This window comes from Carcharodon carcharias, chromosome 13 (assembly GCF_017639515.1).
Source record: "Carcharodon carcharias isolate sCarCar2 chromosome 13, sCarCar2.pri, whole genome shotgun sequence".
Classification (NCBI taxonomy): domain Eukaryota; kingdom Metazoa; phylum Chordata; class Chondrichthyes; order Lamniformes; family Lamnidae; genus Carcharodon; species Carcharodon carcharias.
The window spans coordinates 24,318,751-24,337,656 of NC_054479.1; the positions used below are offsets into that span (position 1 = coordinate 24,318,751).

General features: G+C 40.7%; 1 protein-coding gene across 2 annotated transcripts in view; it reads left to right on the forward strand.

The window, feature by feature from the left end:
- Nucleotides 1–18,906, forward strand: part of ttc28 (tetratricopeptide repeat domain 28) — a 775,554-nt gene that overhangs the window by 514,053 nt on the left and 242,595 nt on the right. For both annotated transcript variants that reach the window (XM_041202994.1, XM_041202995.1), the window contains exon 6: nt 10,520–11,027. In XM_041202994.1, coding sequence (XP_041058928.1) covers nt 10,520–11,027 — 508 coding nt within the window. The remainder of the gene's footprint in view (nt 1–10,519; nt 11,028–18,906) is intronic.

Sequence of the window (18,906 nt, forward strand, 5' to 3'; positions counted from 1 at the left end):
TAGAATAGAAATGTGGTAGGAATAGAGGATTAGAGGGATAGATAATGTCCTCTGCAGCCAAGAACAAGAATCCCCAAAGTTGTGATGCCTACCTGGTGCCAGGGCAGCTGGAGAGAAACTTGTAAAGTGGTGGTGGGGAGGCTAATTCAGTTGTTGCTGTGCATGTTGGAACAGATGATGTGTAAATTAAAAAGCGGACCTTGAAGGTAATAATCTCTGGTTTATTGCTCAAACCACATGCAAACTGGCAGAAAAGTAGGCAGATCAGGAGAATTAATACATGGCTGAAGCACTGGTGTGGGAAAGAGGAGTTCCTTTTTATGGGACACTGGGGCCAGTTCTGGGACAGGGAGGCGCTGTACTGATGGGATGGGCTCTCCCTGAATTGGAATGGACCAATGTCCTGGTGGAAAGAGTGAATTGGGAGGTGGCAAAAGCTTTAAACTAGTAAGACGGGGGAGGGGGTGAATCTACACAAAACGTAAGCAACCTAAATGTAAACAAAATACTGCAGGAGAGCATGGGAAAGAATGAGGTAAGGGAGGGGGGTGGTGGTGGGGGAGTCTAAAGAGATGGTTAAACATGAAGTGAAAGGAATTCCTATTAAAAATGAATTAAAATATCTGTACAGCAATACACATTGTGTTCATCATAAAACATGGGAGTCATAGCGACAATGTGTTGGGAGGAACCAGATATAATAGGGATTACTGAGACATGAGACTTGATTTCCTTTTGCTTGTGGGGTGGCACTAGACCCTGCCGACTCTGGAAGGCAGTGCAATTTTCAAAGCAAGGGTGAGAGGGAGGAATGGAGAACCCCCTCTCTTCCAATTAAGCTCCTTGAGGAGCTTGTTAATGGGCTGGGGAGGGGGAGAAAGCAATTTTCAATTTATACATTTCTGAACCCAAGCAGTGTGATGCACTTGAGTGCACGACCATAAGACGTAGTAGCAGAAGTAGGCCATTCGGCCCTTAGAGCCCACTCCACTTTCCTACCTTTTCCCTATAACCCTTGATTCCCTTACTGATTAAAAATCTGTCTATCTCAGCCTTGAATATACTTAATGACCCAACCTCTATAGGCTCTATGACTGTCAGGTTCAATACGGGCAGAAGTAAAGGGCCTTTTTTTAAAGCTGAAAGATTTTGGGACCTGGGGGAACTTGTGCTGGATCATGCGCATTATATTTCATTTTAGCCGTTTGGCAACTTTTGAGGCTTCTGGCAATCTAAGGCATTGCCTCCTCTCCTCTGCAAGGCAGTGGTAAATCCCATCATGGCTGCTGCCTGCATTTGCTGCACGTATTCTGCAGGCAGATTCCACCTCTTGGTAATGCTCGGTGCTACTAATGGAGCATCGAGCTAGCCTCTAGTACAATTAGTGGATTTACATTTGACAATTGTGTTGCGTAAGCGCGCAGCTGCAGCGCAGGGTGGGGACCCAGAAATTATCCAGATTCTCGACCCCGGATTGTCATTGAGGATATGCTAAGAGAGCACAAAGTGATCTTTGAGCAAGGAGGACCAATTTTAAAATTAGGCATCACAAGACCGAAGTCAAGATAAAGGACTACGTACAGCTGACATTTTGCAAGGCTAGGCCAGTGCCTTATGTACAGTTCAAAGCAGTAAGAAATGAGCTGGATAGATTAGAAAGAACTGGGGCAGTTTAAAAGATGTAGAGCAATGAATGGGCTCGTTCAAAAATCAGATGGGTCCATTGAGATTTGTGGAGATTATAAGCAAACAGTAAATAAGGTGATTGAAAATGATACTTACCCACTGCCTACTAGTGAAGATTTGTTTTCTAATTTAGCCAATAGAAAGATATTCAGTGAGATAGATTTATCAAATACATACAGGTAGTTGCAATTAGAATTTGTTATGACATGGCAGGTGAAGCATGCTAGGCAGACTAAATCCATAAGCAAAACTTGGCCATGCTATCACAATGGTTTTAAAATTTGTATTTATTACAAGAAGACTGGTACACTGAATACAGAAGTAATGAGTCTGCTAACACCTTTAGATCTTAAAAATTAAATTTAAACATTTATTAACAAAATAAAAGATTTCAAGCATATACACAAGATTAGTTACTTAATACTATAACAAACCCTAAAATTTCTAATTAGCCTGATTCCCAATTACACACATTCTTTAAGGCAACAGTCCGAAATAGATTTTAAATTTAGATAGGCAATCTAGCAAATCTACCACAGCACCCACTTGACAGTGGAATTCCAAAGGTGTTTCTCCAACTTTGGTTACCGGATACAGCAGACTTCTGCAAAAGTGGCTGGAGGCTTTTTTCAAGGCTGTTTTACACACTCCGTTTAGATCTTACATGGCCCTCAAAAATAGCCTTCCATCCTTCTTTAAGTATGTTTCTCTCTCTTTAATCTGTAAATTCCATTGTTCTCTATGGTATAAAAATCCCATAGTATAAAAGTCTTTCATGTCTCCAATATGATCAATACCTTTGGGAAAAATAAACATACTGCTTGGCCTTGCTTATCTTGTTCGTTGTAAATATCCTATCATCCGTTTGAAACCTAAACGATGGCTTCACTTATCTAAAAATGCAAATTTCCTTCACACCCTGCATGCTGCCCTCATCCGTATTTATTCATTCGCATTTCAAATGCCTTTTACGCCCAACTTCTTTTGATAATTTCAACTTTGCACTCTTTCTGACACCAATTCAATTAAATCACAGTCAGAACAAATCTACTTTACAATAAGCCACAATAATGTTCTGAAAAATATGATAGTTTCATGACAAATTGCTGGCAAGAGAAGGAACAGCTTACTATTCATACACACAATGGGGTGCACCAGTACCAAAGGTTACCATTTGGGGTGCCCACTGCTTCTCCAGTGTTCCACAGTGTCATGGATCATGTATTGTCATGGATCATGTACTAAGTGGGATGAAAGGAGTGTGCTGCTTCTTAGTTGACTGTTACCTAGCTACTGATTCCATCCCTGTCCCTGGCAACTGTCTGAGATGAAACCAGATGGTTCGCAACCTTGGTGTCATGTTTGATCAGGAGAAGGGCTTCCGACCACATATGCATGCCAGTACTCGGTCCGCGTATTTCCACATCCATAACATCAACTAAATTCTCCCCTGCCTCAGTTCATCTGCTGCTGAGACCTTCATTTATGTTTCTGTTACCTCTAGACTTAACTAATCCAATGGACCCCTGGCTGGTCTCCCACATCCTGCCCTCAGTTAACTTGAGGTCACCCAAAAACTCTCCTTCCTGTGTCCTAACTCACACCAAATACCGTTCACCTGTCATGCCTGTGTTCACTGAACTACATTGGCTCCCGGTTAAGCATATCTTGATTTTAAAATTCTTAACTTGTTTTCAAGTCTCTCCATGGCCTCATCCCTCCCTATCTCTGTAATGTACTCCAGCCCCACAAATCTCCGAGATATCGGCACTTCTCTAATTCTAGCCTCTAAAACATCCTTGATTTTAATTGCTCCATTGATGGTGACTGTGCGTTCAGTTGCCTAGATCACAAAGTCTGGAATTCCTTCTCTATATCTTTCCATCTCTCTACCTTGCTTTCCTCCTTTAAGGCACTCCTTAAAATCTACCTTTTTGACCAAGCTTTTGGTCATCTGACCTATCTCCTTATGTGCACAGGGTCATACAACGCTCCTGTGAAGCACCTTGGGATAGTTTATTACATTAAAGATGCTGTATAAATATAAGTTGTTGGTGTACTCCAGTTTGGAAGACCGACAACAATGTGGGTATTGACCATTACAGCAACAAGCTAAGTCAGGTAGTTTATGGGCAGAATTTTGCCGTTGGCGAGCAGGGGGCGGTGCCCGCTCGCCGACATGTAAAATGATGCGGGATGACATCGGGGGGAACCCCCATGTCATCCCGCCCCATTTAAATTTTCAGGAAGGCGGGGGGACAGCCAAATCAGCTGTGTTCCTGCCGACCTATCAATGGCCAATTGAGGCCGTTAACAGGATCATTGAAACAATTAAAAGACCTGCCCGTCCAACCTTAAGGTTGGTGGGCAGTCCAGGAGCCCCGGCGAGCAATAGAAAAACATGAAATCTCATCCACCAGCGGGATGAGGTTTCATGTAGGGATTTTAAAAGTTTAATAAACTTATAGTGTGAATTATGAACATGTCCTATCATTTAGCCTCAGGGAGATTTGCGCTCTTTTGTGCACATGCGCAAAAGAGCGCACTTTCGCTTTTGGGGAATCCCCCCCGCCCGCACAGGAAGTGCATAGCACTTCCCACCGAACATCACTTAATTGGCCCGCCCATGTAAAATGGCGGCGGGGCCCGCTTCTTCGGCGGGGATTGGCTCCACGCCTGCTGGGCAGGCAGAAACCTCTGCCCTATATTTCTATCTGCAGCAGACGGAAAGTGCTTTTGTGGTATTCCCAAAGCTATGGAATTTCATCCTTCGACCTCTAAGACACTTTCTCTTTCTACCCTCTTTTTGGATGCTCCTTAAAACCTATCTTGCTTTTTGCTAATCTGTTCTAATAGCTCTTTATATTGCTCAGTGTCAAATTTTGTTTGATAACACTCCTGCAAAGTGCATTGGGATGTTTTACCCCATTAAAAGATGCTATATGAAGGTTGCTATTGCTGATGCAGAGGTCGTGACAAAATATTTACTACTAGCTGCAATTTCTTAATATAAAAACATTGATGGAGTCTCATTGGCAGAGACCTGAAAATAATTTAATTGCCTATCCAGTTGTGATCTTGACACAGAACCAGAGATAATGTGATTTTGTTCTTAGTTATCTATAATCAACTAAGCTATTGTAATAGAGAATTAAGGATACAAAATAAGGAAGGAACTTTTATTAATATTGCTCTTATCATGCATTCAAGATACCACAAAGCAATTTAATCTGTGCCAGCTTCTTCTCATATTTAGTGCACAAATTGATTTCAGCTACCGTTTACTAGAAATTGAATCTAACAGTGTTTGAGATTGGCTTTTAATGCGAAGACAGAAAGAAAGAACTAACTAACTTTTATAAAGCTTCACTATTTAGGACATCCAAAAGCACTTTACAGCCAAATACTTTTGAAGTGTGGACACTTGCAATTTAGGAAACACAGTCTGCAGTTTGTACTGAGCAAACTCCTACAAGCGCAATTAAATACATAACCAGGTGATGTTTTAGTGTTGTTTGAGGATTAAATATTTGTCAGGATGTGGCAGGGAAAACTCTCCAAAATCATGCTATGGAATCTTTTATGCCTAACTGAGAGGTTATATGAGGCTTTGGTTTAATGTCTCTTCTGAAAGGCAGCATTAACAACAGTGTACACTTTGTAAAAACTAAGCAGGTCTGGCAGCATCTATGGAGAGAGAAACAGAGTTTATGTTTTGGGTCCAATCTGAGTCTCCTTTGGAACTCTGAGAGCTTAGGAACTTCATCATAACTTCTTTGGGGGCTCTGAAGAAGAGTCATATTGGACTTAAAATGGTAACTCTGTTTCTCCCCCCCACCCCCCCCACCCTGCCCCACACATGCTGCCAGACTTGAGTTTTTCAAGAACTTTGTTTTTATTTCAGTATTCCAGTATCTGCAGTGGTTTGCTTTTATTTTAGTTTAGTCTCTATTCTGGCCTGAACACTAAACAGCTTAGCTGAACTCTTTTAAATTTCCTTGGCCTGGAGGATGGGAAAATGCTGTTTGTAGCTTTAGAGTATCAAATAGCCCTCCAGCTGAGGAAATTTAAAGAGTTGGGCCCAACAGGCCCCAGTTTTCAAGCTTTGCGGGAAGAAAAGGATGAGAGTGAAAAGGAAGACTTACACTGTGTATGTGCTTCACTTTTGTTTTATTTTGGGTGTTGTAGATATTGTTTTTTGTAGATAGGGGTTTACTTTTGTTTGTATGGGAATTTGACATTAATGTGATTGGTGATGCAGGATTTTTCAGAGTATTGGTGCTCATATTTAATCAAGTGGCCCAAATATTTGTTTTGATACAAGTATCCAGTTACTAACTCTGAAAAGTAAACTTGTCTGTTTTATCTTGAATTCAATACATACAGGCATAAGAAATAAGACCAGGAGTAGACCATATGCCCCTTGAGCTTGCTCTGCCATTCAATAAGATCATAGTTGTTTACCTCAATTCCAATTCCCCCTCCTATCCCCATATCTCTCGATTCCCAGAGTGTCTAAAAATCTCTTGATCTCAGTTTTGAATATACTCAACAGCCCAGCAACTACATCCCTCTGGGATAAATAATCCCAAAAATCCACAAACACCTGAGTGAAGAAATTGCTCATCTCCTATCCTGGGGCACTGGTTTCTTGTTCTCCAGCCACAGGAAACAACCTCTCAACAGCTGCCCTGTCAAGTCCAGAATTTTATATGTTTCAATAAAATCACCTCTAACTCCTCCAAATTCCAGAGAATAGACCATTCCCTTATCCTCTCCTCATACGACAGCTCTTTGTTCCACGGATTCAATTTGGTGAACCTTTGTTGCTCCCCTCTAAGCAAGTCTACCCTTGCTTTGGTAAGGAGACCAAAACTGCACAGTACTTCAGATGTCGTCTGAACAAAGCCCTATATAACTGTAGTAATATTTCTTTACACTTATACACCAACCCCCTTACAAATAAACGCTAACATTTACCTCCCTCATTGTTTGCTGTGCTAGTTAACTGTTATTTGTTCATATTTAATTTATCTGCATTGACGTACCTTCTAATTCTTTTTGTAGTGTGCAACTGGTTGTTTTAAGTGGGTGGATATTTTGTGTGTAAGTGCATGCATGGTAACTTAAAGGGGCTGACTTATGTGTAGCCCCATTGGGAACTTTTGGGTTGCATGCAGCCAAGCAACTTAGAGGGAGCATTGCTCTGCATACCAACATTTACTCTTGTGTCATCTTTTTAAAAGAGGTTCTGCTTTTCTCTTCTTTCTATCAAAGTGGATAATTCCACATTCCCTTATGTTATACTCCATCTACCATCTTCTTGCTCACTCAGTGAATTTGTGTATATCCCTTGTAGCTTTGCATCCTTCTCACAGCTTACTTTCTCACCTGGCTTGGTATTGTAGACAGATAGGATTTCTGTTCAACATTTCATCAGAAAGACGGCATCTCCAACAATGGTTACTCCCTCAGTACTGCACAGAATACCAGCTTAGATTATATATTGGTCCATAGTGAGGCTTGAACCCATAACATTCAGATGCAGAGGTGGAACTGCTACCAAGTGAGCCAAGCTGATGCTTAAGCACTCATACATGAACGAATAAGGATTAGTAATTGATCCTTAAATAATTTTCTCTCCCTGAGTACTTGGAACAATGTGCAGTTGAGCCATATGGACCCAGAAAAAGAACAAGATTCAATCTCTGGCCTATGCTAAGTTAGATGGGGCAGAATTTTGTCCTTGGCTGGGGTGCTTGGCAGGGCCGGTTAGGAAGCCAACCACTGCCCGCAATCGGCACTGCACCACGATTTGACACTGGCGGGCCAATTACGTGAGTGCTGCATAATCTCCCTGAGGCACAGAGCTGCTTCAGGGACATGAAGAGATATTTAAAAAAAAATTTTAATATAATTAATCATGTCCCCACTGGGACATGTTATTGATGAAAAATTAAAGTTTTTATTTGCTTTTGGAAACCTCATCCTGCCTGTGGATGAGGTTTCCAAACAAAAATGCAAAGGCTGCTTGGTCTTTTCATCTGCCCGCCAACTGTTAGGTTGGACAGGCAGGAAAAAATTTTAATTTAATTGATAACTTAATGGCCTTAACAGGCCTTTTAATTGTCGGCGGGTGCGCTGCCAGCTCTGGCATGCGACTGTTGACTGAACTATCGCGCGACCGTGTGTTGACATCGGCATGCTCGGCCAATGTCAACGCGTGTCATTTCATGCTCGAGTAGATTGGGCACATGCCCGCCCACCGAGCAAAAATTTCTGTCCATAGTTTCAGCTGGGATTGTGGTAAACACACAACAGTTGGCCAGTGTTGTTAATCTAGGAAGCGAGAAATTGTTCAGGGTGCTAATTGCTATTGAGTGTTGGAAATTGTGCATGTTTGTGTACATACGTGCTTGCCACATGTCAAGCTAGAAGGCTGTTTTGCGAGATGCCATGAAGAAGGAACAAACATTGCAAGCCAACTGGAAGAACCGTATTGGAGCTGCAAGCCAGTTGCAGTATGATGTGGGAGGAATATTATGTGATGCACACTCATGCAATGGATTGGTAGTTTCTGTCAGTGTGTGTCTGCGTGTGGACATCAAGTGAGAGCAGGATATAGTGCAGCTGTGTTCTCCCTAAAACTGAATAGCTTGTAGGTGCTCACTTTCTAAGCTTGCACAGAAAGAATAGTCAGTTGGAGAGGAGGAGGTGTGGTAGAACTGTAAACCAGCATGACCTTTTAAAGAGGAGAAAGTGAGAAAGAAAAATTAGCAAAGAAAAACAGCTTTTCAAATTTATGAAATTCTAATTTGCAAGAATTATTTTCCTGGTTAGTGATCTATTTCGTGGACAGGGATTTGTTTGCTGCAGTACTCACCTGGTTTCATTTAGTATGATGGATCATGTAATTAAGGGGCTTACTACAGCCCCCACCCCCACCCCCAGGTAATGTTTACCTTTGCCAGAAACTGTACAGTGTACAGTATTCAAGTTCCATGCTGCTGTGCCAAATACAACAAGACCAATGCAAATTGAGAAATTTAGGACCTACAGAATTCCAAATATCCCTCAGAAATATGTTTCATTCATTTGAGATCATATATGTCTTGTGGAATTTGTCTGTACATGCTAGTTATATATGCATATTGGTTATAATCCAATGTACTGCCATATGGCCTGTCATATTGCATCAAATATCCCATCTATAATAACCACCAGTATAATTGTGGCACCATTAGACTTGCCAGCACTTAAACACCAACTGCTGTTCTCTGATTTAAAGTTTCGTAGCTGATCTATTTGACAAATATATACTCAAAAATAACCTTAAGAGTCAAAATTTCTGTAAACTGCAGGTGTATTGGCTCCTTACTTACAGTACAACAATTAAATCTAAGCAAAAAGAAACTTAATATAAGCCAATGTTGAAGTACTCCAATGCTATAAGAGCTAGTCTTCCATATGACAGTTGTTAAACCAGTTTTCCTACGTATTCAAATTCTTCCCCTGTAGTCACCATTGTTACACAGACTGATTCAACTAAGACTGTAGAGCTACCTTGGCTATCTTAGAACCTTGGACATCTTAGAAACTGGAACCTGTGGTGCTTTGCTAGTGGTCAACAGATGGCTTGCGCATGGTAGAGTTCAACTGCCAATATGATCGTTCTCCCTCCCTCATCTTTCACAAGGTGCAACAGTATTATCAAGGTCTTAAACTTTGCAGTTCAGGTTAAAGTTAGCTACTTTTGATGGTCATCAATGGGACAGCCAAGTTAACAGTGTTGATAATCAGGCAGAAATATTCCATTATTGGGAACGTTAAAGGTTAACTCTGGGCTTTAAGGTATAAGGCAATATTTATTTCTCTACCTTTGTTAATTTTCTTTTATATAAAGGGATCCTTCAATTATTGACATGGTCCCTAATATCCCAACGACAACCCCAAGTAAATACTTCTGTCGTTGTAGAAAATATTTTTGCTGGTATGTAATAAGTTTTTGTCTTAAAAAAAAAAGTAAGTATGAAATACAAAGCTTATTGACACTGATAATAACCTGGGATACACACAGCTCCACACTGGACACAGACACTTGGATTTTACAGCAAACCAAATCACTGTGTATGGGCCACATGCAGCCTTAATCCTGGCAATCTGACCCATGATGTCCAAGTAGTTTATATTTGTATTTTATATTTGTAGAGTTTATATTTTATTTCTTATTTGCTGGTTTGTTCTGTTTGAATAGAGGTTTGGAAAGGGATGTACTTTGTGCAGTTGATTTATCGGTGAATAAACCCTAAATTTTAATAAGATTTGACAATATCTGTACCTGAAGATATATACAATTTTAGGAAAACATTTATTTAAATTTTATATGTGGGACATGCTGTACATCTAAAGAACCTGTGAAGTTAAAACATTCAATCATTCTACTGTAGAGTTTATGGACCCCAGTTTGAAAACCTGTTTCTTAGACTCTCAGCTTCATTATTTTTTTAAAAAAGGCATGTTTTTCCTTCCTAAATTTGGCATTTTCCACAAACTCTCGGCAGAACCCGACTAGTGTTACTTGGAAAGCATCTCGAAGTATGAACTTACCATTCAGACATATGTACCCTAGACTTCCTTTTTCAATTAGCTTCAAGCTCTGCAGCATGAAATTTAGAGATTTTATAATATTGTCCTAGTAAAAACATTTTTGCATTATCATATCGTATTAGACTGGCTTGCTCCCTGATGTGTATGGTTGCTTATAGTATACATGAGAAGCTTCTTTTAATGGACTTCGATGTTTATAAAAATAACTTTTTTTCCTATATTTCAGGCAGCCTCTTCAGCATTGAGCAGTCTAGGTCATGTCTACACAGCCATCGGAGATTACCCTAATGCACTGGCCAGTCACAAGCAGTGTGTCCTTCTAGCTAAACAATCCAAAGACGAACTCTCGGAAGCCAGAGAACTAGGCAATATGGGAGCTGTTTATATAGCAATGGGAGACTTTGAAAATGCAGTTCAGTGCCACGAACAGCACCTCAGGATTGCTAAGGAACTGGGTAACAAGCGAGAGGAAGCACGGGCCTATAGTAATCTCGGCAGCGCCTATCACTACAGGAGGAACTTTGACAAAGCAATGTCCTATCACAACCATGTGCTGGAACTAGCACAGGAGCTAGACGAGAAGGCAATTGAGATGAGAGCATATGCAGGGCTGGGTCATGCAGCACGATGCATGCAGGATTTGGAGAGAGCAAAGCAGTACCATGAGCAACAGTTGAATATTGCAGAGAACCTGAAGGATCGTGCAGCAGAGGGACGGGCCTCCTCCAATCTTGGTAAGAAAGAATCCTTTCCAGTAGGGGGATAGCTATCATTTTTCATAAAACTATTACGAGTTGCCAACATCAGAACAAAACTATGTTGAAGATTAGCAGAGCACAGAACCCAGATTTCTAGTGAGGTTTTAATGTGATGTGTATGTTTTGTGGACCTCTAGAAATCAAAGCAATTATGGTCGAACTTTATGATAGCAAGTTCTGTTATTACAAACCTTGTGTTTAAGCATCTTTCTCTTTGATTCTGGCTGAAGATCCATTAAGTAAATAGAGGAATTTTCAGAGATAAATCCTTACTGAGAATAAATCTGTGGCTCTCTCAGTTTTATAATGGTACGGTTTTGACTACAACTTGGCCTTCTTATCACAGAGCTGCATCGGTCTTTGTTCTGAATTTGCTACACCTACAGTGATTTTCGTATGTGACCCTCTTAAATGGTCATTTTATTCTACAAGAATTTAGACAGTTTTTAAATATAGAACTTCTAGATTTTGAACCTCTGGAGGCCTCAAGTGTTTCATTTAACACATCCAGCAACATGCACTGTCTCCCTTGTGACTTGGAGGAGGAATGGGAATTTAGAGGCTGGAGGCTGTTATTTTTTGTAGTTAGAGGCATCTCCCATGTTGAGGCAAAAATCTCTATTCGTCAGTCTGGCTGTTACCAAGCCACACACAACTGAGCCTCATGCCTGTCTTCAGGACATTCCAAAGCACTTCAGCAAACAAATTACCTTTGAAGTGTAGTCAGTGTTGTACTATAGACAAATATGGATATTTGCATACAATAAGAACCCACAAAAAGCAATAAAAATAAATCAACAGCTGTCAATTGAGAATATACGTTGGCCAAATAATTCCACTTGTTCTCCCTTGAATTGGATTCTTCGGTCATTGGATCTTTTACATTTGGCTGGGAGGACAAACATTAAGACCTTGGCTGGGATTTTCCGGCCCTGTCGGGGGGGACCTGCCATGGGCAAGGTGGCGCCTCAGCCAGAGGCCCACTGATTTGCGGTGGGACCGAAAGATCGTGGCGGTGGGTGGGTGCGGAAAATCCCGCCCCTTACCTAAAAGGCCACTCTCCTGACAGTGAATCAAGTCTTTAGTATACCATTTCAGTGCCAGCCAAGATCACATGTCCAAGTTTCTATAATTGGCCTTGAACCTGTGATGTACTAACTCAAAGGCAAATGGTACCAATGAGCCACGGTTAATATCTATCTTTAAAGGTTGCAAGTGAATGTGTGTGTTGAAATGGATACAACAAATTATTTGCTGTAGGATGTTTCTACTACTGTTCCATCAATAGCCATTCTCAGTGCTTGAATTTACTATACCTACTCAAAATTATACTCGAGCAGAAAAAGATGTTAATGTAGAACGATTTATTAACTTTTTTGCATCTGTTTCATTGTGTGAAATTAGAGATCTTTCCTTAAGCATGGAACCCATGTACCCTTCACACTGTGGCTGCATAATGTTACGACCAGGATGGGAGGAACGTGTAGTTTGACTAGCCCCACTATCCACAGGTTGCACCATTCATTTAAAATTTTGATTCACTCACCAAACTGGCCAATTGTTTACCTCCGCTACTGTTACCCAGAATAAAAGGGACTTTAACCAGGCTTCTTTCAATAAATAACAAACTTATTAGTTTATTATAAAACCAGTCTTGTCAAATAGAAAGGCAAAGCTTATTGGTATGAAATATGAAAGTTTACAAATCACTCTCTCAAGATATCCTAGGTCTCTCTCTCCCACGCACAACAAAGCAAAAATAATGGAATTCTGCCAAAGGTTAAAAATCAGTGGTTCAAGGGAAAAGGAAAGATGATGGAGTCCTTGAAATGGCATCTGTGTTATGCCGTTGGCCTCTCATCACTGATCCGCAAAACAGTCGATGGCTCTTGCACTGCTTTTCAGGTGGTCTCGAGGAACACTCTCACAGGTACTCAGTACCAGCACATAGAGGAACTTAAGAGCAGCTTATATTTACTTTTGGCTGTAGAATGGCTCTGGACTGCAAAAAGGCTGCTGTCTTCCATCATACGCAGCTGGTCCCCCTTCTCAAAGCAAAACCCAAATCCAACTTTTAAACATAGTTCCAGGCACAGCTTTTTTTTCCAGAGCCATAAACTACCTCCTGTGCACAGCCCACCAGGGTCAAGAGGTTTCCAGTTTGTTTACAACTGCTTAATTACCTTTTCTTGTAAATGGATGTCTCTTCCAAGAAAAGCAGTCAGAGTCCTTGCTTCAGCCCTTTAACGAACAGTGTCTTTTCAAACACAAATTCTTCCAGAATGTTCTTAGTCCTTAATGGTGAACCATTTTCTGTAATTAAAGTGTTCATCACAGTACACATGAGAACCTTCTATGTGATTTTTTCAATGTCAGAACCACAAGTACAACATGAAAGAATAGCAGAGAGACCAGTGCAACTCTCTGGCGGAATGTCACAGCATGAAGTATCTTGAGCAACCCAATAGCTGAAGAAATGGACTTGTTAGTCCAACTTCCTGTATTTCCCCTGTGTGAACTTTGCGCTTCCTCTTAAAATACCTCTGCAGTTTCATTTTTGCTTTATTTTCATGAGGTTTTATCTATGTCTTAGTAGCCACTTATGATCAAGTATTCCGTTTCGAAATAACCTTTATGCAAGAATCTTGCTTCTTGAAGTAAGATGTGGCGTGCGTACACACAAACACACACACATATACACTTTTTCAGAGGATGGAACCTACCACCCCTACATGTAAATACAATGCCATACTACGTGGTTGACTCTTAGGAATGGCTAATAAACACTGCCTTGCTAGTTTCATTCATATCCCGTGCAAATTTAAAAAATGCATGAGCACCAGAAGATTTGAATATTAATTGTCCTAACTGCATATGTATATTTGGTACAAATTATATGCATATTGACTTTACAAACTAATCCAAAGAGTATATTACACAGGGATAGTACCACATGGCATTGTTCTGTTGAATATTTTGAAATGACCAGTTTGAAGTATATGGATATAGGAACACTCCTAGTGGAAAGTGTATCAGATAGCTTTGTGTGTTTGGCACCAGTATGTTAGATATTTTGTATAATAGGAATTCAAATTCATACACTATCATTCAACTAAACATTTTAATCTCTATGTAGTAAGAATTTTGTTTTGTGAAAGAGTCCAACAGAACTTGCAAATTAAGGATGAACGTTTTATCCCTTTTTTAAAATCAGTGTATCAGTATCTAAGAAATTAATTGTTGCTTGAAAGAAATCATTCCTTTAAACTGCAGGACTACTAATGCAGATATATCTTTTATCATCGATCCAGCAGGTAAGTGTCCATTAAGCGCATGGCAGCCCACAGAGAATGGCAGAAACAAATCAATAAAACTACATGTACAGTTGCACTTATTGTATAAAAAGGGTTGCTAAAAAGAGAGATAGCTTTTGGTCTTGCACTCATCAGGACGAACACGAGAATGCCAAATTTCAAACGAGCACAACAATTTATACCACAGGAGAAAAGAGGTGACGATTGGCTGTTTTTCAACTCTTTCTTGGACTCGAACTCAAGTTCCGTCGAAGGGTCATGAGGACTCGAAATGTCAACTCTTTTCTTCTCCGCCGATGCTGCCAGACCTGCTGAGTTTTTCCAGGTAATTCTGTTTTTGTTTTTGATTGGCTGGCAGGTCAACTCTGGCTGAGGTATTGCCATAGAGAAAGCAACGGGGATCTAAAGGCCCATCATGCTTCCAGTTAATTCAAAAAAGCACGAGCTTGAAACATATCCCTTTTGTTTCTAGTGAACAGGTATCTGCATATGAATGTATGTCACCTGTAGCAAGTGTAAATGAGCCACATTATGAGCTTGACTGATTATCTTAAATTGGTAGTTAGTGTAGTTATTGTAGTTCAACAAGTGCTGCCTACTCACAGTCATATCAGGATTGGCCTAAATAGCCAAGTGGTTATGGTACTGGGTTTGTAACCCCCAAGATCAAGAGTTCAAGTCTCACAATGGCAAACTATGAAACAATGTAACTTCATCTGAAACAGATGGAAACGTGTTTGTACTCGAAAGAGTTACAAGGTGCCACATGTGGTGTAGAGTGGGGGCTTGGCCTAAATGGCCAAGTGGTTATGGTACTGGGTGTGTAACCCCAAGATCAAGAGTTCAAATCTCACAATGGTAAACTATGAAACAATGTAACTTCATCTGAAACAGATGGAAACGTGTTTGTACTCAAAAGAGTTAAAAAAAGAGCTCACAGTCATATCAGGCTTGGCCTAAATGGCCAAGTGGTTATGGTACTGGGTTTGTAACCCCAAGATCAAGAGTTCAAATCTCACAATGGCAAACTATGAAACAATGTAACTTCATCTGAAACAGATGGAAAGGTGTTTGTACTCAAAAGAGTTAAAAGAGCTCACAGTCATATCAAAGAGAAGACATTGCATTTTGAATTTTGCAAGCATGGGCTGGTTGAGTATGGTCTGTACTCTGCCTCTTAAGACCAGCCGGAGGAACATTTTGTTTTATTCAATCAACCAATCATTGAGACGTATGGCCTATTTACCTGGAATTGCACTGGCACTGAAATTCATACACAATATAGCACAATTGTGTAGTAGGCTGAACATCTTTTTGGACTGATGGCAGCCTTCTATTAGTGGAAAATACCACTCATGTCGGCACTGCATTGTAACAGCATGAAATGGCTTGCTTAATCTGTTCGAAAATTTGAGATAGTTTCCCTTTCCAGGGTAATTTGAGGTAGACCTGGCACTTTTCAGGTCAGAAAGTGATGGCTGTCAGCCCATTTGCGAGTTTGTGTGATTCAAAGTGAACAGTGATCTGATCAGGATAGCCATTTTCTTTCAGGATAACTTTGATGCACTCAATTTCTGCGTTGGGTTTGCAAGGTGAGAAAATGGCACTTACTGAACAATCCTGAGTGTGCTAATAGCTTCACTAAAAACCAATTTAAGATAATCAGTCAAACTCGTAACGTAGCTCATTTACATTTGCCAATTGCGGCATACATTTGTATGGAGGGACCCGTTCTCTGCAAACAAAAGGAATACGTTCAAGTCTTGCGCCTTTTTTGAATTAACCAGCTGCATGGGGAGCCTATAGTTCCCTGTTGCTTTCTCAATGGCAATGCCTTGGCCAATCAGAGTTGGCTTGCCAAGCAATCAGCATCTCTTTTCTCGAGTGGGATAAATTGTTGTGATTGTGAGAAATTTGGCATTCTTGCATTTGCCCTGATTAGTGCAAGACGAAAAGCTTTGGCAACAATTCACTTTTCAGCAACATTCAAGTTCTATCGTACCAAGCAATTGTTTGAAAAAATATTCTTAGATTTTCCTGCTGGAGGGAAGAGTCTTCCATATTGAAGTGTGCACTGATTATATTGGATTAAAAATAATTACTTTGGTTTTTTTTCTGAAATATAAGGTCTCTAACAAACCTTCATATCAAAGCTTGCATTTATAGTATTATGTTACAGTCTATGGACCTATATTTTACATGGTCCAAGATTGAACTGAAGGGTTCCTAAGTTCTTCCTTATTAAAGTATTCACAAGTGATTGTTTTTCATCACAATCCATAGTAGACAAAAGATTTCAATGACAAATCATCTCAGCATCTAATGCATGCCTGAATAATTGAAAGAGAATGATTTGATTGATGGGTTCTAACAAAATCATACAGAAGAAGACTTGCATTTATACAGCAAGAACATCCTGAGAACTGCATTGGTTCAAATACCCATTGCCACCTTCTCAGAAATAAGCAATAAATGTTATATTGCCAAAATCGCCCATAATCCAGAGAACATATGTTAAAAAAAACTTATTGTATCACACAGAAATATCTCAAACTACTTCACATTCAATTAATTCCTTTTGAAGTTCAGGCAGATGTAGCAATCATTTTGCACACAGCAAGTTCCTGTAAATGAGATTAACATAGCAAGTTATTCTATTTCTCTGGTGTGGATGGAGGGAGGAATGGTGACCAGGTGAATTGTCCCCTATTACTAATGCTGTGGGATCTTAACAACCAACTGAATTGGCAGAATAGACTGCACCTTGGTCATTGTTACATCCAAAGGAGCAAGTCTCACATAGCAAGACTATTAGCAAATCAGCACATCACACACATACACACACAACCTGACAACAGAGATCAAACGGTTGTAAACACCATGTAAAACTTGAAATGAGATTACATTCTTGGAAATCAACCATGGTATCCATGATTTTTTTTTTAAGTAAATAGTCAATCCCCCAATAGTGTGTCTCACAGTGTTGGGAGGGAGAAAGTGGAGTGAATGCACCTAGTGAGACTATTTGAAAATCAGTGGAGTGTTTTGATTGTTCCTTTGGAAATCAATAAAATGTTTCTCTACCCTTTGAACATGAATAACTTGTTTCACTTGTACAAGTAAATAAATCTCTGCATGAAATATTGAGACCAGGGGTAGAATTTGCCCCCCACTGGGGGGGGCGGGGGGCTGTGTGGGACAGGCATGGACCATATCGGCACCCCTGATTGGGTCTGCGCCTCCATTTTACGTGGGTGGGCCAATTAAAGCCCGCCCAGCGTGACACGCACCTGGAAGCGCTGTGCGCCCCCTGTGCGGTTTGGGGTGCGGGGGGGGGGAGGGTTCCCTGATTCGGGAGTGTGCTCTTTCATCCGTTTGCGCGAAAGGGTACAGAAAGCTCCCTGAGACACAGAGGTGCCTCAGAGAGATAAGTTTTAAGTATTAAAAATTTTACTAAAGAAAAATAAAAAATTTAAGACATGTCCCCTCATGTGAAAGTGTCACATAAGCTGGGACATGTCAATGAACTTTAATGAAAAAATTTATTTAATTTATAAACCCTTCATGAAACCTTATCCTGCCCGTGGATGAGGCTCCATGAAAAATGCAAAGGCCGCCTGGGTTCTTCGCCTGCCCACCAGCCTTAAGGTTGGACAGGAAGCTTTCTAATAGGCTTCATTAGTTAATTAATAGACTTAACAGGCCTTTGACAGTTCAGCTGGCACGTAACCGACTCAGCTGCATGCCCGCTGAACTGATAATCTAAATGACGCGCGGTGATGTCAGGATGCATGCCCAATGTCACCCCGTATCGGTGAGCAGGCCCCGCCCCCTCTCGCCAAGCCGAAGATTCAGCCCCAGATATTTATTTTAAAGCTCATCTGTGTGGAGTGAGGGCCTTTATAGCAAACGTGTAAATCATAAAACATTAGATCAAGTTGCATCTTTCTTTTTACCAACTTTTATTTATATAGCACCTTTGGTATAGCAAATTGTGTGTGTGTTGGGGCAATAGTGTGGCTACAAGAGCAGGTCAGGGTCTGGGAAATGCCTGCTGACTCCCCAAAGCCTGTCCACCACCTACAAGGCTCAAGTCAGGACCGTGTTGGAATACTCTCCACTTGCCTGGATGAGTGCAGCTTCAACAACACTCCAGAAGCTCAGCTGTATTCTGGATAATAGTTGCTTGATTGGCACTCTGTGCACCAACTTAAACAGTCACTCTCTTCACCACCAGCACGCAGTGGCAGCAATGTGTACTATCTACAAGATGCACTGCACAACTTGCAAAGGTTCCTTTGACAGTACCTTCCAAACCCGTAACCTCTACCGCCTAGAAGGACAAGAGCAACAGACACATGGGAACACCAACACCTGCATGTTCCCATCCAAGTCATACACCACTCTGACTTGGAACTATATCACCATTCCTTCACTGTCGCTGGGTCAAAATCCTGGATCTCCCTTCCTAACAGCACAGTGGGTGTACCTATGCCACATGGATAGCAGTCCTAGAAGGTGACGAACTATAACCTTCTCAA